Source organism: Elephas maximus, chromosome 4 (assembly GCF_024166365.1).
Source record: "Elephas maximus indicus isolate mEleMax1 chromosome 4, mEleMax1 primary haplotype, whole genome shotgun sequence".
Lineage (NCBI taxonomy): Eukaryota > Metazoa > Chordata > Mammalia > Proboscidea > Elephantidae > Elephas > Elephas maximus.
Genome location: NC_064822.1, coordinates 67,363,040 through 67,385,523, shown reverse-complemented (window position 1 = coordinate 67,385,523; position 22,484 = coordinate 67,363,040). Strand labels below are relative to the sequence as shown.

The 22,484-nt window shown below is 37.0% G+C and overlaps 2 protein-coding genes across 4 annotated transcripts in view; both read left to right on the top strand.

Moving 5' to 3' along the window:
* Positions 1-886: 886 nt before the first annotated feature.
* CLEC7A (C-type lectin domain containing 7A) lies at positions 887-17,391 on the top strand. Of its 3 annotated transcripts, none has more exons than XM_049882433.1 (6): positions 887-1,094; positions 3,073-3,171; positions 6,268-6,369; positions 7,555-7,706; positions 9,202-9,320; positions 16,797-17,391. In XM_049882433.1, the coding sequence occupies exons 1-6, from the start codon at positions 965-967 to the stop codon at positions 16,927-16,929; spliced, it is 735 nt and encodes a 244-aa protein (XP_049738390.1). In that variant the 5' UTR covers positions 887-964; the 3' UTR covers positions 16,930-17,391. The 3 variants fall into 3 exon arrangements, with proteins under 3 accessions (XP_049738390.1, XP_049738389.1, XP_049738391.1); XM_049882432.1 differs by having other exon boundaries at positions 6,268-6,402; XM_049882434.1 differs by lacking the exon at positions 6,268-6,369.
* Positions 9,233-22,484, top strand: part of CLEC1A (C-type lectin domain family 1 member A) — a 41,752-nt gene continuing 28,500 nt past the window's right edge. Inside the window, exon 1 of the mRNA XM_049882431.1 lies at positions 9,233-9,320. The gene's annotated coding sequence lies outside the window, so the exon portion shown is untranslated. The remainder of the gene's footprint in view (positions 9,321-22,484) is intronic.

The following is a 22,484-nucleotide window of genomic DNA, read 5'->3' as shown; positions in this document are numbered from 1 at the left end:
AGAGGAAAAAATCAAACACTTTGCAGAACATTTCAGTCCCAGAACTCTCCATGAGCTGTTAATTGCTACAGAAATGTACAGAATGGTGAAGGAGGCAGTGTAACCTAACAGAAAGGGCACGAAGTTTGCAGCAGGAGTGAACCTTGCTCTGATTACTTAGTCCACTCTCTTTTATTAACTACTTAAACCTGAGAAAGGGGCTAAATTTTTTCATCTGAAAATAGAAATAATAATACCTACAATATAGGCTCGCTGGAAAACTGAGATTAAATGAGAAAGCAAGTACAATGCACAGTACCTAACACATAGTAATTGTTCAATAAATAATTACTGCTTCGTGTGATTATCCCACGACAAATATCAGATATTTGATCCCTGCTGTTGCTACAATTATGCCCCTCCTAATGGCATCCTTCACACTTTCATCTGTAGGTTTCCTTTGCTAAGCAATAAGCTTCTACACAGGTATTGTTTATCCTTATATTCCCAACTCCTATTGGTTGAAAAGGTGGACATTCAACAAATGTTTATTGAATGAATGCATGAATAAATTAATGAATGTGTAGTCATAATGAAGTCATGGTGAACTCAAGATACCAAGATTGTTTGACAGTTTGCATAAGCCAAGTCATTTAATGATGTCAAAATCAGTTGTGAGAATAATGAAAGCAGCTTGGGACATAAATCTATATATTTTTATTTTATTAGGTCTGAAACAAGGATCTATCTACTATGCTGTGTTATAATTTTCTTAGAATCAGCAGTCTCAGAAATAGGATCTAAAGGTCCGAATGGGAAATTGCCACAGCAGAATTTTCACTTCCTGCTCCTGGGTATCTGGTTGAACTACTCAAGCTCAAGTCGTTAAACCTCAGCGATTGCCCATCCCACATGATTTGACTCATAGGTCCTCTTTTGTCCGTAAGCAGTTGTCTTAGAAGAGAAGAAAGGGCTCTCAGATGCTATGTCTGTCCAGGGACTCAACAGAACAATGGAATATTATTCCAATACAGAAAATTTGGATGAGGATGGATATACTCAATTAGACTTCAACTCTAGAGACAACTCCAGGAGACCTATAGTCTCAAAGAAAGGTAATTTTTCTTTATCCCTTCAATACTTTCATCATCATTATCCAAATCACCGAAGAGAAGAAAATTTGAGACTTGTGATTTATAGGGCTTTTATTAATACTTTTTTAAATGTCAGGTTTTCAGAAGTCACTGAAGATAATTTGAATGTGAGCTAAGTATTTTCTTGTGGCAACTCAGATAATAGCATTCAGTGTCTAATTACTAGTATTTAAATTAATTATGTATGATGACAAAATATTCAGAATTTCTCTTTTCTGTAGGAGTAGACATTTGAACAGTGAGGAGTTGTAATAAATGTGGCAATGAGCAAAAATGAAGGAATTTCAATAAGAGTGGTTTATTGCTTGGTTGATAGAAAGGCATAGATTGTAGAATGGAGGTCAAGGAAACTTAAAGAAGTGTATAAGAACATCAGGATATAGCAGATAAGAAAGCGAATGATAAAAAAAAAAAAAAAAGATGGAAGATCAGTAATGGAAGGCACCGAGGGAAAAAGAATCTGTCATATTCTGGTAAAATGGAAGTCAGATGTAATAGTGTTTATAATATTGATTTGTTATGATTTATGTGATGTGAAATTGATTTGGCTTATTGATTTAATTAGCTTTTAATCAAAGGGAAGTTCTTGATATACCGGTGAAGGAAAATACACATGTTAAAGGAAGAGATTCCTTTAGTGACAAATGAGTCTTAAAATATAAGAAGGTGAAATACGAAGGACATAAGAAAAACCCATCTTTTCATAGAATTAATAATTTAGCCTCCTCTATTAGTTTCCTGGAAACCCTGGTGGTATAGTGGTTAAGAGCTATAGCTACTAACCAAAAGGATGGTAGTTCAAATCCACCAGGTGCTCCTTGGAAATCCTATGAGGCAGTTCTGTTCTGTCCTGTAGGGTCGCTATGAGTTGGTATTGACTTAATGGCAACAGGTTTGGTTTTTTTTTTTTTTTATTATTAGTTTCCTATTTGAAAATCCTATGAAATTCTCTTATTACTTATTCTCAGTTAAAGGCAGAGATAGGTTCTTAGTGTGTCAATGTTAACACAAAATGGGTTCCATGTTATATCGGGAGAGAGATTATTGACAGGTTTTGGCATAAGAATTTGCTCTCTTCTGCTTTCTTGTTAGTCACATTGCACAATTATTTTTGTCTCACCACTTATGTAATTCTTTCCTTGAGCAATCTACTGGGGAAGAGTGGAAAAACTGAGTGAGGCAAGAGGGAGGAAGGCATGCATGTGTTTATGTGTATGCGTGGGCAAACACTGAGTTACCTACAGTGTGCTAACAGTATTTAAACTAGGTGCTTTTACTTATGTAAACCAATGCAATCCCCACAACAATCCATTGAAGTATTCTTAGTCCAGTTTTCAATAAATAATAATGAAAAACCAGAGGGGGTAATTTGCTCAAGATCCTGCAGCAAATAAGTAAAAAGAGAAGGTTCCATATTTTGATTTTGCCACCCTTGGTAACCACTGTTCTTTCCCCTACATTAAGCTCCCTGCTTAAGGAATAAGTGGGATTTCAGGATTCCTAGCAGTGACAAGACCTGTAGCTGACTTTGTGGAACTGAAATTAAGAATGGATACATATCAAAGCACTGTGCCCAAATTACATGTCCAGGGCTTGAAGAGGCATGCTAAAGGTGTATAAAAAATTAGGCTAGTACTAGATGATTAGATTATCTCAAAAACAGTGACTAATGAATGGTTCACTTTGGAATTTGCCAGATTTTGATGAACTGTAGATTTAAAGAGCCTCACAGTCCATCAGGTGTAGTGGTTAAGTGCTACGGCTGCTAACCAAAAGGTCAGCAGTTCGAATCCCCCAGGCACTCCTTGGAAACTCTATGAGGCAGTTCTACTCTGTCCTTTAGGGTCGCTGTGAGTCCGAATCAACAGGTTTGGCTTTTTGGTTTCTCAGTCCATCATTCTAGTCCTTCATTCAACTTCTTCTCCCTCTGGCTCCTCAGGAACTTGTGCTGCATCTCCTCGTTGGTGTGTCATTGCTGTGATTTTGGGGATCTTATTCTTGATAACACTGGTGATAGCTGTGGTTCTGGGCACCAAGGGTGAGTACTGTTAGAGGAGATTAGCAATAATGCATACTTTCAATGAACATTCATTACATGCCAGGCACTTGTTTAAAGGTTTGACATACATAATTTCATTTAACCCTTACATTAACTCTATTGAGTTGGTACTATTAATCCCCATTTTATTTATAAGTGAATTGAGAGATAGGGAGGTAATTTTACTATTCTAGGGTCATGGTGGGGCCATGATTAAAATTTAGATAGGCTGTCTGAGAAACTCCGAGTCCATGGGTTCCACATCAGTGGATTCAACCAACCACAGATTGAAAATATTTGAAAAAAATACAAAAGAAGAAGGAAGGAATACACGGACTCACTGTACCAAAAAGAATTGATGTTCAGCCATTTAAGGAGATTGTATATGATCAAGAACTGATGTTACTAAAGGAAGAGTTCCAAGCTACACTGAAGGCATTGGTGAAAAACAGGATTCCAGAAATTGATGGAATACCAACGGAGATGTTTAGAAAAAACGTTTTCAGTGCCAGAGGTGCTCACTCATCTGTGTCAAGAAATTTGGAAGACAGCTACCTGGCCAATCAACTGAAAGAGATCCATATTTGTAACGATTCCAAAGAAAGATGATCCAACAGAGTGTGGAAATTATGGAACAGTATCATTAATATCACACACCAGTAAAATTTTGCTGAAGATCATTCAAAAGCAGCTGCAGCAGTATATCGACAGGGAAGTGCCAGAAACCCAAACCAGATTCAGAAGAGATGTGGAACCAGGGATATCATTGCTGATGTCATATGGATGTTGGCTGAAAGCAGAGAATACTAGAAAGGTGTTTACCTGTGTTTTATTGACTATGCAAAGGCATTTTACTGTGCGGATCATAACAAATTACAGAGAACATTTCCAAGAATTGAAATTCCAGAACACTTAATTGTACTCATGAGGAACCTGTACTTAGGTCAAGAAGCAGTTGTTCAAACACAATAAGGTAATACTGTGTGGTTTAAAGTCAAGAAAGGTGTGCATTAGGGTTGTGTCCTTTCACCATATTCATTCAATCTGTATGCTGAGCTAATAATCTGAGAAGCTGGAGTATATGAAGAAGAACAGGGCACCAGGATTGGAGGAAGACTTGTTAACAACCTGTGATATTCAGAAGACACAATCTACCTTGCTGAAAATGAAGAGAATTTGAAGCACTTATTGATGAAGATCAAAGACCACAGCCTTCAGTATGAATTACACCTCAACATAAAAAAAAAAATCTTCACAACTGGATCAATAAGAAACATGATGATAAACCAAGAAAAGACTGAAGTTGTCAAGGATTTAATTTCACTTGGATACACAGTCAATGCTTATGGAAGCAGCAGTCAAGAAATCAAATGACATATTACATTGGGCAAATGTGCTTCAAAAGACCTCTTTAGAGTGTTAAAAGCAAAGATGTCACTTTAAGGACTAAGGTGCACCTGACCCAAGCTTGGTGTTTTCATTCACCTCATATACATGTGAAAGCTGGGCAATGAATAAGGAAGAGGGAAGAAGAATTGAGGGCTTTAAATTATGGTGTTGGAGAAGAATATTGAATATACCATGGACTGCCAGAAGAACAAACAAATCAAAACATGTCTTAGAAGAAGCACAGCCATAATGCCCCTTAGAAGTGAGCATGGCAAGATTTTGTCTAACATACTTTGGAGGTGTTATCAGGAGGGACCAGTCCCTGGAGAAGGACATCATCCTTGGTAAAGTAGGGCATCAACAAAAAGAGGAAGGCCCTCAGAGAGTTTGACTGACACAAAGCTGCAACAATGGGCTAAAGCAAAACAACAATTGATAGCATGGCTCAGGACCGGATAACGTTCCGTTCTGTTGTACACAGGGTCGCTATGAGTCAGAACTGACTCAACGGCTGCTAACAACAGAGATGATTTAAAGTATATGGGAGGATGTGTGTAGAATTGAGCGTTTGAGGATTTTGGTATGGAAGGGTTGTTCTGGAACCAATCTCCTATGGATACCGAAGGACTACTGTGACTAGTTTCAAAGGCATGGAATTTCCACAATAAATTAATGGAGCTGAAGAGGGAAGTACGATATGGTACCATCTTCCTAAAGAAGTAAATTCACTAAAGAGACTATAAAATTTTTCTATAAAGCTTATGATTTAAGGAAATCATTTTATACCTGATATTTAGTACAAACTCCTCTGGATGTACCAGGAATTGTCTGAGGCAACTAGAAATATCTGAGACACCTACTAAGTACTGTATATATTTTTTATGATGAATAAATTTCTTTAGATTTTATATATCATGCATTCTGGTCACAATAAAGTACTATTATGCCTTAAGAGATTCTTCATTAATTAGTCAAATGTTTATTGAGTGTATTCTACTACCGACACTCAAGGAGCTAAGGAGCTAACATTTCTAAATAACAGAAAGCAGAGAGACGAATTATTACTGTTTTAGATCTATCATTATTCCTATCAACTCTCTTCCATTTGCCTCCTACTTCCATCATTTTTTTTCTTTTCTACCTGCTTCATTTCTCTCACTTCTCACAGCACCTCCTTTATGGAAGTTATTTAGCCTTTCTTTCTACCACTATGCGTGCAGCCATCTGTCCATAGGTCCCTCTGTTCATACATACATATATCAGTCCACCCGTCCACTGTTTGGTTGGTCTGTCTGCCTATCTATCTATGGATGGATCTGTTGATTTCTCACTCATCTTCACCTCCCCACTAGCAATTTGTCATTTACTTCTCATTAATCTGGTGCCCTCGTGGTGCAGTTGTTAAGCACTCAGCTGCTAACTGAAAAGTCAGCAGTTCAAACCCACCAGCCAATTCTGTGGAAGAAAGATGTGGCAGTCTGCTTCTGCAAAGATTTTTAGCCTTGGAAACCCCATAGGGCAGTTGTACTAAACAGGGTTGCTTTTGAGTTGGAATGGACTCGAAAGAAATTTTTTTGTGTCATTAATCAATAATGTATTTCTTTATGTCCCCACAAAACAAATACACGGGTTTTGGGATTTTACTTTTCAAATATAGTGGAATGACTTTTTTTTTTCTTTCACCATTATTGTTGTTGATATATGAAGCTGTTTGGAGATCCTACTCAGGGAGCAACCCACTGGAGAACAACTTTTCATCAAGAAGTAACCAGAACCAGAGCCAACCCACACAATCATCTTTAGAAGAGAGTATGTCTCCTACCAAGGCTCTCACAACCAGAGGCAAGGGCCCAGTCAAAGCGCTCATGAAATCCTTGATTCTAGAGGGTTCATTCTTGGTGGGAAGGCTTAGGACAGAAGGGTGAGGAGATTACACTTACAGACAGTGATTGTGCACTCAAGAAATCACACTTATCAGAATTATCATAGTACCCTGTCAATAGGCAATAGGGTGGTATCATAAACACTTCTAACTAAGTTGGAGTATTTTTCCAAATCAGTAACTGATTTATAACTAGCTATGTAAAGCCTACAGAAGATTTTGTAGTTTAATGCCCACCCAGATAGTTTAATGCAGATGAAAGAAATATGTTCTTTCTCCTTAAGGAATTGACATTTTACAGTGGTACATTTGGAATAGGCAATAGAACACTAAAGAAGATGTTCTATTTTAAAGGGAGGGAAGGAGAGAAAGAAGAAAGAAGGTAACATGTTTCTAAGAAATAAGATATTATATTGCCACAAGCTGATATTATACTAGAAACATTCAAAGCAGATGGAACTGATAGTTATGTTCCTAGAAACTTGGATTTGTTTTTAAAGATAATCATACAATTTCATTGATTTGCCTTCCAATTTTATATACACGACTTCTACTTCTAATTACACTAAATACTGTGACAGTATTTTAACTTCAATTTTCTGTCTTTAAGCCCACACCTCCTCATTATTTTTATCAAGTAGCTAATGAAACATAGTAGGGTTACTCTGTGGTGTGAATAATCACTCTTTTCATTTCAAAGGTTGTATTCTGAAATGGATCTCCCACCTATAAAAAAAGTAACATGAGGCTACTTTGTGTACCTCAATGACTGATTTTGAGTGGCTTTATATTAGGAAGAGATGGAGAAATCCAGGAGTTCTGGGCTGAATTTAAAGGCGCAGAAGAAAAGGCAAGGAGAGGAGGCTTGGCTGTCTAAAACACTGTTCACAGTTACTCAACTCATATTTACTTTTTTATTTTAAGTGGTGGGGGGTATCTCAATGTGGTCTGTAAACTTGTATTCCTGTAGTTTGAAGTAAAAATGGAATATAATAATGACAATTCAGTGATTATTTAATAAGTATGCTCATGATACATATATTAACGGTGCTCACCCTGACAAAGTGAATTAGCGTAGTATGAACCTCACGGTACTTCTATTTTCTTTGCAGGAGTTTTTTCCAGCCCTTGTCCTCCTAACTGGATTATACATGAGAAGAGCTGTTATCTATTTAGAAAGTCACAAGATTCCTGGGATAGGAGTAAAAAACAATGCTCTCAACGGGGCTCTAGTCTGCTGAAGATAGACAGCTCAGAAGAATTGGTTAAGTATAGACTTCAGTTATATTTACATGTGGTTTATATTGAGCAGGAAAATGGAGATGATAGGGAGATTATAATCATTCATAGCATCTCTGTGATTAACATCAAGTGTATAATACATGCTTTTATTTTTAATGAATTAATTTTAAAAGTATTTATTTTAAAACAAATACTTTTAGACACATGCCACATTTGTATGACTATAATAATCACATCACTACTAATTTTTGTGAGTTTAGATTTCAATTTTTGGAAACCCTGGTGGCGTAGTGGTTAAGTGCTATGGCTGCTAACCAGAGGGTTGCTAGTTCAAATCCACGAGGTGCTCCTTGGAAACTCTATGGTGCAGTTCTACTCTGTCCTATAGGGTCGCTATGAGTCGGAACCAATTCGATGGCAGTGGTTTTTTTAGATTTCAATTTATATATTTGGTGGAATGAAACAAAATTCTTCCCCTTGTCATCATGATTATTGAGAAAAATACCAGCTATGATGACATGCACTTATAAATCATTTATTCTTTGCAAAACAAAAATGTTTAAAACATAACCTTGCTATTGCAATGGCCATAGAATTTGTAAGAAAAAAGAAGCAACCCAACAGATGTCAAAACTTTTATATGTGGCATTGGCAACAGATGCTACAGGAGTTAAGAGTGAGAGCCCTGTGGATATAAAATGTTTTACAGAAAAAGTGAGACGTTACACTGAATCATCATGAATCATGAATGAAGGGTAAAATTAGATGAGCCATACAAAGGAGCTAATAGTAAACATTCTATACTACAAATCTAAATTATTCTATAACTTCTGCATCTCTTTTGACTACCTTCATATTTTTCTGGCCTCTCTGGCCTGTCTTACCCAAGAGTGGTGCCAAAAGAGTGGTAGTCCACGTTAAAGTGAATGAAAGTAGATATAAAGCAAAGAATGTGTATTGGACTGGAAGTCTGACTGGCTTTTAGGCCAGTGTGTAATTGCCACTAAGTTGTACAATATCTGTCAACAATTCAAATATTATCATTGAGCCTCAGATTGCCTTCAGTGCATAGTCCCAAGGAGTGGGACTAAATTATTTTAAGTTGCCATCCAACTCTGAGAAGTGTTTCTTGACAAAGGTAGTAGAAATTTGTATTTTCAATATGAAGGGAAGGTAGCGGTCTTTGGCACCCGTGGGTATTACCTAGGGGGCCTATCATCCCTGGGCTTTGTCAGGTAGGTTGAATGGGGACTGTGCCATCTTGACATCTTGAATTTATTCTATCTTAGAAAATTAAATAATAATGACTGAAGAAATGAAATATACCTTTCAGACACTCAGTGATATCCAAGAATTGACCTTTCTCTCTAAGCTGATGGTAGTTTATGTGCATTCTTTTGCAAAAAGGCTCAATCAGTGTCTCTTTCTAAAAGTCTAGAATAAGAGCCTCTCCCTCGCTGACTCTTTTCTTTCTTTTTGATGTATGTCTCTATGTTTTTATTTGTATTGCCCTACAGGAATTTATAAGGAAGCAAGTGTCTTCCCAACCTGATAATTCATTTTGGATAGGGCTTTCTCGCCCTCAGACTGAAGGACCATGGCTCTGGGAAGATGGCTCAACATTCTCTTCAAACTTGTAAGTTTCTAAAGAGACAAAGTTTCATTCCCTTTCTCAGAGAGGTAAAAGTATAAGAAGCAGTTACAAACCTGATTTGTTGGTCATGTATGAGAAAGGGAGAAATACTAAGAGTGACATGGGTGAGAGAGAGAGAAAAAAAGAAGAGCAAACAGGGGAAAATAAAAAGAAGAAGAAGAAGGGAGTGGAGTCAAAAGGAGCTGAAAGGCCATTTAGTACTATCAACATTTGTATTTCCTCAGCTTTCTTACCAGGAGGGCTTCTGACATCTATTTGAAGTTGTACAGTCAAGGAGCAGTCACTGTTTCTCAGTGTAATACTGTTGTTAAGAGCATGAGCTTTGAAGTCAGGTCTAAGCTTGAATCAATGAGTGGCCACTCAACGATTGTGTGACATTGGGTAAACTGCTTAACTTCTCTGATCCTCACTTTTCTCTGTAATGACTATAAGAGTAACTGCCTCTTAAAATTGGGAGATAAAGGAGATCAAAGTAAAGTCACTTAGCATGTTGCTTGCACGTAGTAAGTGCTTGCTACATGCTATTATTAATTAAAAAAAACATTTCACTTTGTATACAGTTCTAATATTATTTCACATTTACATGATTATAAAATTTTCTTTATAGTGTGAAGTCTTCCTCCCTGTAATTGTTATACATTTTCTTTTTAATATCTGCATAATATAAAGTTATATTCACCTTTTAAGTTTCTATTATCATTTGTGTGTTTGCATACACTTCCTCCTCTTATTTATTTATTTCATTAAATCACACCAGGTGCTTTTCAGTTTAATTAGTCTTGTCTAAGAAACAATTTTTGGCCCCTTTTCTATTATCTCTTCCATTAATTTTGGCTCTCATATTTATTATTTTCTTTCATCCAATTTCTTTGGACTGAATTTGCCATTCTTTTTCTAACTTCTTGTACCACATCTCTGCTCATGAATTTCAGCCTTTCTTTTTCTTAAGAATATGCATTTAAGTTTATAATTTTAATGTATTTTCATTACCTTTCAGTTCAAAATACTTTCTAATTTCTGCTGTGAATTGTTCTTTGGCTCATGGGTTACGCAGTTATGTATTTCTTAACTTAAAAAATGGGTATATCTAATAATTCTTTTGTTTCAGTTTTCAGGCCTAATTTCCTTGTGGTCAGAGAACATATTAATATGATTGCAATTCTTTGATCCTTATTCTGCTAATTCTCCCTACGATGAGAGAATTGTATTAAGATCATCCATGTGTTTGTAGATCTTTAAATTTCTACTTATAGTGCTATTAACATTTTATTTGAATGTTTTCAAGTCATGTTCTTAGGCACATATAAAGAATTATTATCTCTTGTTGATATAAGGCCTATTCAATGTTACTTTTTCTTTTCTTTCCTCTGGTCTGATTTGGTACTTTTTATTATTTCACCTTTTCTTCTGTTAGTTGGTATTTTTATTTGGTCTGATTTGGTACTTTTTATTATTTCACCTTTTCTTCTGTTAGTTGATATTTTTACTATTTACCATTACTATTACTATTTTTTGCTTTTACTATTTTTTTAGTAGTTGTTTTTACTATTTTCTACTTTGACTATTTTTTAGCAGTTACTCTAGAGATCAAGGAGCCCTGGTGGTGCAGTGGTTAAGAGCTCAGCAGCTAACCAAAACGTCAGCAGTTTGAATCTACCAGCTGCTCCTTGGAAACCCTATGGGACAGTTCTACTCTGTTCTGTAGGGTTGCTAGGAGTTGGAATCAACATAACACCGTTGGGTTTGGTTTGGGCTTTTCTAGAGACTAAAACATGTATTCTTCACTCATCAAAGTCTAATACATATTGGAATTTTTATTCTCTTCCTGGACAATACAAAAACCTTAGAACATGGTTTGCTCTGTTTACAACCCCATCCCCAATATACAGGCTATTATTGTTGTGTATTTTAATTCTAAGGCACAATTTTTTTTGACATGTTAATAGCTCTAAAATTGGGATATATCTTACCATTGATGTCCTTTTATAATCCATGCAGGCCTGGACCAAAGTTGAACTCTCTCAAAAAGAATTAGCATTTGTTTCTCTCAATCAGCTAGGGCCATAGCAAACCTGAGAATAAATTAAATATTCTGTTCAGAATTTTTTCAACTACACTGGTATTATGAATTAAGTGAGCGAAATTGTGGAAATATCAGTTTGTGGTTCAAAGTCTCAGGGGGATATAATTTTTTCTTCTGACTCTCCACCTTGTGGTAAGATTGAAATATAACACATTTCATTTTCTGTTTGCTGTTTTTTTTTTCATTTATTCTTACACCAAAATAGCCCTTTGTTGTCCAACTTTTGCAAGGTATACTATTAAAATTCCCGTACTGTTATTTCACAGTACTAGATTAAATGGTGTGTTTTACAATTGATAACATCTTGAATTCAATAAAAATGTAGGCCTAGGAGACCCTATCATAAGGTTTTCACTGTCTTAATCTGAAAAAAAAAAAAAAAGATCCACTAAAACCTGTCCACCATGGGTAACCCCGCTGTTATTTGAAATACGGTGCAGGACTAGGCAGTGTTTTGTTCTGTTGCACATGGGGTTGCTATGACTCAGAATTGACTCCACTGCACTTAACAATAACAACAGGAAACACTAGATTTATAATTTCATGCAGTCAGTATTCATCCTGATTTGCTCACATATTTCTGGTTTCTATTGTTCCTTGTTTCTCTCTGCCTCTCCCACCTTTCCAGCTGAATTATTTTCCTTTTGCCTCAAGAATGCTCTTTAGTATTTCCCTAAATTTAGCCTTGTATTCTTTCAGTGTCCATCTAAAAATGCTTTTATTTTAATTTTTCTAAAAGATATTTTCATTGAGGATAGAACTAGAGTTTTTTTTTTTTCCCCACTCAACTCTTCAAAGACATCATTCCACTTTTTTTTCTGGTTTTTATTGTTGTTGAAAGGTCAGCTATTTGAATGGAATGTATCTTTTTAATCTGTTTCTTCAGTTTTAAAAGTTTTTCAGCCATTCCAGTTTATAGTTGTCATGTAGCTGATTCTGACATGTGTTGATCCCATGTGTGTCACAGAGTACAACTGTATTCCATAGGGTTTTTAATGCTGATTTTTTCCAAGTAGATGGCCAGGCCTTTCTTGCAAGGCACCTCGGGGTGGACTCAAACTTTCAACCTTTTGCTTAGCAGCTGAATGTGTTAATCAGTTGTACCACTCGAGGATTCTTTCAGCCATGCTTGCTTTAAATATTGCTTCTTCTCATCTTCCTTCCCTTCTTCTGGGATTCTAGTTGCATATATGATAGACCTTTTCACAATATCACAAATGTCTCTTAAACTCTTTCTTTTATTTTTCATCCATTTGTTTCCCTTCTTGCTTTAATCTAGGTATTTATTTCTCATTTCTCTCCAGTTCATCAATTTTCTTAATCTAGGGCCAATAAACTGTTAAAAGCATCCATTAGATTCTTAATTTTGGTTCTTGAATTTTTGAGTTTTATAATTTCTACTGGATTCTATTTCAAATCTAAATGCCACAATATTGACTTTTAACTTCTAGTTAAAAACCAATTTTCTTTCAACATTCTCAATATTGTCTTCTAACTTCTAGAACACACTGAGCATAGTTGTTTTAATGTCTTCGTCTGATAATTCCAACATTTTATACTCAATATGTGTCTGTTTCTACTATATTTTCTCCCGTTTTTCATTCATGCTATTTTGTTTTCTTATATGCTTTACTGCATTTGATAGTTTGTGGGACGTTGTATCTTAAAATGTTTGCAGAATTAGTTTAAAGTTACAGAGTAGTTTTTCATTTGCTTCTGGCAGGCAGTATTGGGTATGAGCAGTACAAACTGCTGAGTACAATAACACTTAGATTTGGTGTAGTGACTAAGAGCTAGGGTGCTAACCAAAAAGGTTGGCAGTTCAAATCCACCAGCCACTCCTTGGAAACCCTATGGGGCAGTTTTACTCTGTCCTATAGGGTTGCTATGAGTAGGAATTGGCTTGATGACAAACAGGTTTGGTTTTGGTTTTTTAACTATTTTACTTCTACTAGCCTAAAACACAGTGAATTTATTAACAGTCATATATGTACATATATTTTCTGTAACACTAATTTGTCTTGAGTTTTCTTTTGTCATTTTAAACACATGACTAGAGGACTCTTTCTAGAGTCACAAGAGCTGTCCAGAATTATCATTTTGACATATTACTGCTCTTTGGTTTCCTGGATGGCAGTACACTTAATCTGGCTCTCCACATAAAACCACTTGGATGTCAAGTAACATGTGTGGAGAAGAAAGCTTACCAGAGTTTTCCCTGAAGCATGAATCCAAAGTTTTACATGCCCTTAGCTTAGTCATTTCTACAGTAGGGGTGATCCCATTTCCCTGACCTCAGAGACAGGAAGTAAGAAAGAGATACCTAAAATAATGAGTACCAGACTCAGTGATGTCCTTTGAGTTTGAGTGATAACTATCATAAATGTCAATCATTGTATTGTAGTATAATTCTGCATTCAGGGTGTGTTACAATATGCACAGTTGTTTATCTTTACTTTCTTTAAATGGCCTTGATAATCTGTGAGTCTTTCTTTAATTCTAGAACCCATTTAACATTTAACTCTTGCTGCTTGGTTTACTTGCTAAGTCTACCCAATAATAATTTCACTAGTCTGTTCCTTGATTTTATTTTAAAAAAATGACATTTTTTAATGAGATGAAGAAACAAATTGCCAACTTCATATGGAAGGGAAAGAGGCCCCGGATAAGCAAAGCATTACTAAAAAAGAAGAACAAAGTGGGAGGCCTCACACTACCTGATTTTAGAACCTATTATACTGCCACAGTAGTCAAAACAGCCTGGTACTGGTACAACAACAGATACATAGAACAATGAAACAGAATTGAGAATCCAGACATAAATCTATCCACATATGAGCAGTTGATATTTGACAAAGGCCCCAAAACACTTAAATGGGGAAAAGACAGTCCTTTTAACAAATGATGCTGGCATAACTGGATATCCATCTCCAAAAAAAATGAAACAAGACCTATACCTCACTCCATGAACAAAAACAAACTCAAAATGGATCAAAGACCTAAATATAAAATCTAAAATGATAAAGATCATGGAAGAAAAAATATGGACAATGTTAGGAGCCCTAATACATGGCATAAATAGTATACAAAACATTACTAACAATGGAGAAGAAAAACTAGATAACTGGGAGCTCCTAAAAATCAAACACCTATGCTCATCCAAAGACTTCACCAAAAGAATAAAAAGCTTATCTACAGACTGGGAAAAAGTTTTTAGCTATGACGTTTCCAATCAGAACCTGATCTCTAAAATCTATATGATAGTGCAAAAACTCAACTATAAAAAGACAAATAACTCAATTAAAAAATGGGCAAAGGATATGAACAGACAATTCACTAAAGAACACAATTCAGGTAGCTAACAGACACTTGAGGAAATGCTCACGATCATTAACCATTAGAGAAATGCAGATCAAAACTACAATGAGATTTCATCACACTCCAACAAGGCTGGCATTAATCCATAAAATACAACATAATAATGTTGGAGAGGCTGTGGAGAGATTGGAACACTCCTACACTGCTGGTGGGAATGTAAAATGGTACAACCACTTTGGAAATCTATCTGGCGTTTTCTTAAAAAGTTAGAAATAGAACTACCATAGGATCCAGTAATCCCACTCCTTGGAACATATCCTAGAGAAATAGGAGCCTTTACATGAACAGATATATGCACACCCATGTTCATTGCAGCACTGTTTACAATAGCAAAAAGATGGAAGCAACCACGACACCCATCCATGGATGAATGAATAAATAATGGTATATCCACACAAGAAACTACCACGCATTGACAAAGAACAGTGAGGAATCTGTGAAACATTTCATAACATGGAGGAACCTGGAAGGCATTATGCTGAGTGAAATTAGTCAGTTGCAAAAGAACAAATGTTGTATAAGACCACTATTATAAGAACTTGAGAAATAGTTTAAACAGAGAAGAAGATGTTCTTTGATAGTTATGAGACGGGGAAGGGAGGGAGGGTGGGAGAGGAGTATTCACTAATTAGATAGTAGATAAGAACTACTTTAGGTGAAGGGAAAGACAACACACCATACAGGTAAGGTCAACACAACTGGATTAAAACAAAAGCAAAGAAGTTTCCTGAATAAACTGAATGCTTTGAAGGCCAGCGTAACAGGGGAGGGGGTTTGGAGACCATGGTTTCAGGGAACATCTAAGTCAATTGGCATAATAACATTTATTAAGAAAATATTCTGCTTCCCACTTTGGGGAGTGGTGTCTGGAGTCTTAAACACTAGCAAGCAGCCATCTAAGATGCATCAATTGGTCTCAACCCACATGGAGCAAAGGAGAATGAAGAACACCAAAGACACAAGGTAATTAGGAGCCCAAGAGACAGAAAGGGCCACATGAACCAGAGACTACAACAGCCTGAAACCAGAAGAACTAGATGGTGCCCAGTTACAACCAATGACTGCCCTGACAGGGAACACAACAGAGAACCCCTGAGGGAGCAGGAGAGCAGTGGGATGCAGACCCCAAATTCTTGTAAAAAGACCAGACTTAATGGTCTGACTGAGACTAGAAGGACCCCTGTGGTCATGGCCCCCAGGCCTGCTCTTGGCCCAGGACAGAAACCATTCCCAAAGCCAACTCTTCAGACAGGGATTGGACAGGACAATGGGTTGGAGAGGGATGCTGGTGAGGAGTGAGCTTCTTGCATCAGGTGGACACTTGAGACTATGTTGGCATCTCCTGCCTGGAGGGGAGATGAGAGGATAGAGGGGGTTAGAAGCTGGCGAAACAGACATGAAAAGAGAGAGTGGAGGGAGGGAATGGGCTGTCTGATTAGGAGGAGAGCAATTGGAAGTATGTAGCAAGGTGTATATAAGTTTTTGTGTGGGAGACTGACTTTATTTGTAAACTCTCACTTAAAGCACAATAAAAATTAAAAAAAAAAATCCAGGTAAGGGGCAAAAAAAGTAAATAATCTTCCATGGAATAGGCAATGGCTTTACTTTAGTATCAGAAACTTTGTTTACTTTATCCTACTAGTAATCTTTCTTGAAAAAAAATTGAGTTATTTTCTGCCTTAATAATGGAGACTATTCTCTTAACTGGAGTCCTGGTAGCACAGTGGTTAAGAGCTTAGCTGCTAACCAAAAGGTTGGAAACCCTATGGGGCAGTTCTACTCTGTTCTACAGGATTCCTATAAATCAAAATCGACTCAAAAGCAACAGATTTGCTTTTTTTTTTTTTTTTTAATCTTCTTACCACTTTAGAACCAAAGCAATCTAAATTCCAGGTTTATTTTCCAATAACATAGACACTTTAGAAACTATTATTAATATCTTTGCCAATTTATCCCCATGTTTGTTCTAATTACCTTTTCATATATTATTTTAACAGATTTCAAATAAGAAGTACAGTTAACCCGGAAAGCTTATCGCACAATTGTGTATGGATTCACCTATCAATCATTTATGACCAACTTTGTAATGTCCATTCATACAGTATCTGTGAGAAGACAATTGCAAGATAATGGGGAGGGAGTGGAGAAGGGCAGAGAAATGTGGGGTATAAATATTGAAAATGTTAAGAGGCGCAGTCACTCCAACAAACTTTATTATCTTAGCTGAGAAACAGAATGGAGAGGCTGTGATTTCTACATTTACCAATCAGTGTTATATTCTAGTTATAGAGCCTCAGAGCTGGACTCAGGGCAGCTGAATTTGAATTTCCATTCTATCATTGAGTTAGTATTTACCTGAGATAAACCACAAATCCTTTGTGTTTCAAGGGAATATTGATTTCTGACTCTATCAGAGTCTTTTATTGTCCCCCCTCCCAAAAAAGTTATTATGTTAGACACTGTGTGTTTCCATGTTGCTCTTCAACTTCTAGTAATATTTCAGACATAGGTGGGATGCAAAATGTATTTCTGAATGGCTAAATGAAGAAATGAGAAAAGTCTTCACTTCAATCAGAACAATTTTATTGTTTTCTACAAGATCATGACCATGATCATCATCAATAAACTACCACACCACCCTTCCCCTCCTACCAATTAAATATCTCAGAGAATATGTCTGCCACACTTCTGATTAATAGGCTCCTGTAGTGCATTTGTTAAGAGCTCAGCTGCTAACCAAAAGGTAGGCAGTTGGAATCCACCAGCTGCTCCTTGAAAACCCTAAAGGGCAGCTCTAGTCTGTCCTATGGGGTTGCTATGAGTCAGAATTGACTCGAAGGCAATGGATTTTTTATTTTTTTATAATATGAAATTGTAGGGCAACTGCTCTTACAGGGGATAAGTCTCCTTTTTAAATTGTATCAATCAAAAAATAAATAAAATCTGGTAATGAATATAAAGAAGTAATCAATCCCAATGACTGGTGTAATTAAAATTTTGGAACCCAAAATGTTTTTGTTTATTAATTTTTATGATTACTATTTTTCAGTTTTTACCAATTCCCAAGTAATTACTGTAAAAATGTATTACTGAAATGTAACTAGGTATTATGGATTGAATTGTGCCCCCCCAAAAAATATGTGTTGTAAATCCTAACCTCATACCTGTGGTTATAATCTCATTTGAGAATAGGTAGTCTGTTTTGTTTATCAGACAGGATTCGTGTAAGGGTGTTTTGAGTCAATTTCTTTTGAGATACACAAGAGATTAAATAAGCAAGCCACAGGCAGAGAGGGGAAGACAGATGCCAAGACATAGAAAGATGGCCAAGGAGCAGAAGCTCAAAAGAGGCAAGGACCTTCCTCTAGAGCCAACAGAGAGAGAGCCTTCCCCAGAGCTGGCACCCTGAATTCGGACTTCTAACCTCCTAAATTGTGAGAAAAAAAATTTCTGTTTATTAAAGCCACCACCTGTGGTCTTTCTTTTGTGGCATCACACTGGGTGACTAAGACAGTAGTCTTCTTTATGCATAATTTGTATTTCTCTCTCTTTTAATTTTCTCATTTATGTCATTTTTATTTCCAGTGTGGATTTCCATATTGTTTGGGAGGCATTCACAGCCCTCCCATGCTGATTAGTAAGTGAACAGAAATTGTGTCAAGCTCATTAATTTGCTTATCAAAGAGCCTTTGATTTCCTAATTGTGTGCCTGTGTATAATAATCACTACCATAATTTGCCTTCTTCTCAGAACTTAGGATGAATTTGGCAAGGGGGAGGAGGTAGGTGTTTTGGATAGTTCTGTGTTGAAGAATACATTTGAGATCTTAAATATTTTTTAAAACTACAAAAGAAGATATAGATTTTGAATGAAATTACTATTCTATTACATCTCCAAGTGTCTGTCAGTTTGTCATACTGTGGGAGCTTGCTTGTTGCTGTGATGTTGGAAGATATGCTACTGGTATTCAGATACCAGCAGGGTCACACATGGGAGACAGGTTTTCACTGAGGCATCAGCTGAGCTTCCAGACTAAGACAGACTAGGAAGAAGGACCTGGCAGTCTACTTCTGAAAAGCATTAGCCAGTGAAAACCTTATGAATGGCAGCAGAACATTGTCTGATATAGTGCTGGAAGATGAGCCCCCCAGGTTGGAAGGCACTCAAAAAATGACTGGGAAAGAGCTGCCTACTCAAAGTAGAGTCACCTTAATGACATGGATGGAGTAAAGCTTTCGGGACCTTCATTTGTTGATGTGACATGACTCAAAATGAGAAGAAACACCTGCAAACACCCATTAATAACTGGAATCTGGAATGTATGACGTATGAATCTAGGAAAATTGGAAATCATCAGAAATGAAATGGAACACATAAACATTGATATCCTAGGCATTAGTGAGCTGAAATGGACTGGTATTGGCCATTTTGAATCAGACAATAATATAGTGTATTATGCTGGGAATGACAACTCGAAGAGGAATGGTGTTGCATTCATCGTCAAAAAGAACATTTCAAGATCTATCCTGAAGTACAACTCTGTCAGTGATAGGATAATATCCATAAGCCTACAAGAAAGACCAGTTAACACAACTGTTATTCAAATTTACGCACCAACCACTAGGACCGAAGATAAAGAAATAGAAGATTTTTATCAGCTGCTACAGTCTGAAATTGATTGAACATGCAATCAAGATACATTGATAATTACTGGTGATTGGAATGTGAAACTTAGAAACAAAGAAGAAGGATCAGTAGTTGGAAAATATGGCCTTGGTGATAGAAACAATGCCAGAGACCAAATGATAGAATTTTGCAAAACCAACGACTTCTTCATTGCAAATACCTTCTTTCATCAACATAAACATTGACTATACACATGGACATCCCCGGATGGAACACACAGGAATCAAATTGACTACATCTGTGGAAAAAGACAATGGAAAAGCTTAATATCATCAGTCAGAAAAAGGTCAGGTGCTGACTGTGGAACAGACCATCAATTGCTTATATGCAAGTTCAAGCTGAAACTGAAGAAAATCAGAGCAAGTCCACGAGAGCCAAAATATGACCTTGAGTATATCCCACCTGAATTTAGAGATCATCTCAAGAATAGATTTGACACATTGATCACTGGTGACCGAAGACTGGATGAGTTGTGGAATGACATCAAGGACATCATCTATGAAGAAAGAGGTCATTGAAAAGACAGGAAAGAAAGACCAAGATGTATGTCTGAGGAGACTCTGAAACTTGCTCTCAAATGTCGAGCAGCTAAAGCAAAAGGAAGAATTGATGAAGTAAAAGAACTGAACAGAAGATTTCAAAAGGCTTCTCGAGAAGACAAAGTAAAGTATTATAATGACATGTGCAAAGAGCTGGAGATGGAAAACCAAAAGGGAAGAACACACTCGGCATTTCTCAAGCTGAAAGAACTGAAGAAAAAATTCAAGCCTCGAGTTGCAATAGTGAAGGATTCCATGGGGAAAATATTAAATGATGCAGAAAGCATCAAAAGAAGATGGGAAGAATACGCAGTCATTATACCAAAAAAAATTAGTCGATATTCAACCATTTCAAGAGGTAGCATATGGTCAGGAAACGATGGTACTGAAGGGAGAAGTCCAAGATGCTCTGAAGGCATTGGTGAAAAACGAGGCTTCAGGAATTGATGGAATATCAATTGAGATGTTTCAACAAACAGATGCAGCACTGGAGGTGCTCACTCATCTATGCCAAGAAATACGAAAGACAGCTTCTTGGGCAACTGACTGGAAGAGATCCATATCTTTGCCTCCTCCCAAGAAAGGTGACCCAACCCAATGTGCAAATTATAGAACAATATCAATATCACATGCAAGCAAAATTTTGCTGAAGAACATGTAAAAACATCTGCAGCATTATATGGATAGGCAGCTGCCAGAAATTCAGGCCAGTTTCAGAGGAAGACGTGGAACCAGGGATATCATTGCTGATGTCAGATGGATCCTGGCTGAAAGCAGAGAATACCAGAAGGATGTTTACCTGTGTTTTATTGACTATGCAAAGGCATTCGACTATGTGGATAATAATGAATTGTGGATAACATTGCAAAGAATGGGAATCCCAGAACACTTAATTGCGCTCATGAGGAACCTATACATAGATCAAGAGGCAGTTGTTTGGATAGAACAAGGGGATACTGATTGGTTTAAAGTCAGGAAAGGTGTGCGCCATTGTTGTATTCTTTCACCATACCTGTTCAATCTGCATTCTGAGCAAATAATTTGAGAAGCTGGACTATACAAAGAAGAACAGGGCATCAGGACTGGAGGAAGACTCATTAACAACCTGCATTATGAAGATAACCTTGCTTGCTGAAATACTTACTAATGAAGATCAAAGACCACAGCCTTCAGTATGGATTGCACCTCAACATAAAGAAAACAAAAATCCTCACAACTGGACCAATGAGCAACGTGATGATAAAGGGAGAAAAGATTGAAGCTGTCAAGGATTTCATTTTCCTTGGATCCACAATCAACAGCCATGGAAGCAGCAGTCAAGAAATCAAAAGACGCATTGCATTAGGTAAATCTCCTGCAAAGGACCTCTTGAAAGTGTTGAAGAGCAAAGATGTCACCTTGAAGACTAAGGTGAGCCTGACCCAAGTCATGGTATTTTCAATCTCATCATATGCATGTGAAAGCTGGACAATGAATAAGGAAAACCAAAGAAGAATTGATGCCTTTGAATTGTGGTGTTGGCGAAGAATATTGAATGTACCATGGACTGACAAAAGTACGAACAAATCTGTCTTAGAAGAAGTACAACCAGAATGCTCCTTAGAAGCAAGGATGGCAAGACTGAGTCTTACATACTTTGGACATGTTGTCAGGAGGGATCAGTCCCTGGAGAAGGACATCATTCTTGGCAGAGTACAGGGTCAGCGGAAAAGAGGAAGACCGTCAACGAGGTGGATTGACACAGTGGCTGCAACAATGAGCTCAAGCATAACAAGGATTGTAAGGGTGGCACAGGACCGGGCAGTGTTTCATTCTGTTGTGCATAGGGTCGCTATGAGTCAGAACCGACTTGATGGCACCTAACAACAACAACATTCTATTACATCGACTATTGCTTTTAATACACAAAAGTGACTAGTGAAAAAAATGTGAAAAAGATAGTGATAATTGAGGCTAGGAGGAGTAAGCTTCCATGCTTTAAGTGGTTAATGAACTCGCAGAGTACGATGGTGAAGAGCTGGCATATATTTAATGTTGGTTTTGGTTTGATAGATTCCCAAAAAGGGGTGGATGAGTCCAAGAAATCACGATAGCCAAGAAAAATAATCCTGGATGCTGAAAATCAAGGCTGTACTAATTTAAAACAGCAGGCTAAGTGATAATAACCCTGGTGACACAATGGTTAAGTGTTTGGCTGCTAACCAAAATGTGGGTGGTTGGAAACCGCCTGTCACTCCAGAAGAGAAAAGACCTGGTGATCTACTTACATAAAGATTACAGCCTAGGAAACACTATGGGGCATTTCTACTCTATCCTATAGAGTTGCTATAAGTCCATTCTGGACTCAAGGGTACCTCACAACAACAAGAGGTAAACGCACTAGTATGACAAAGATGATGGGGTGGGAAAAGCAAGATCGCTCTAGGTTGTTCCAGGCGTACTGTATCTGAACTGCCCATG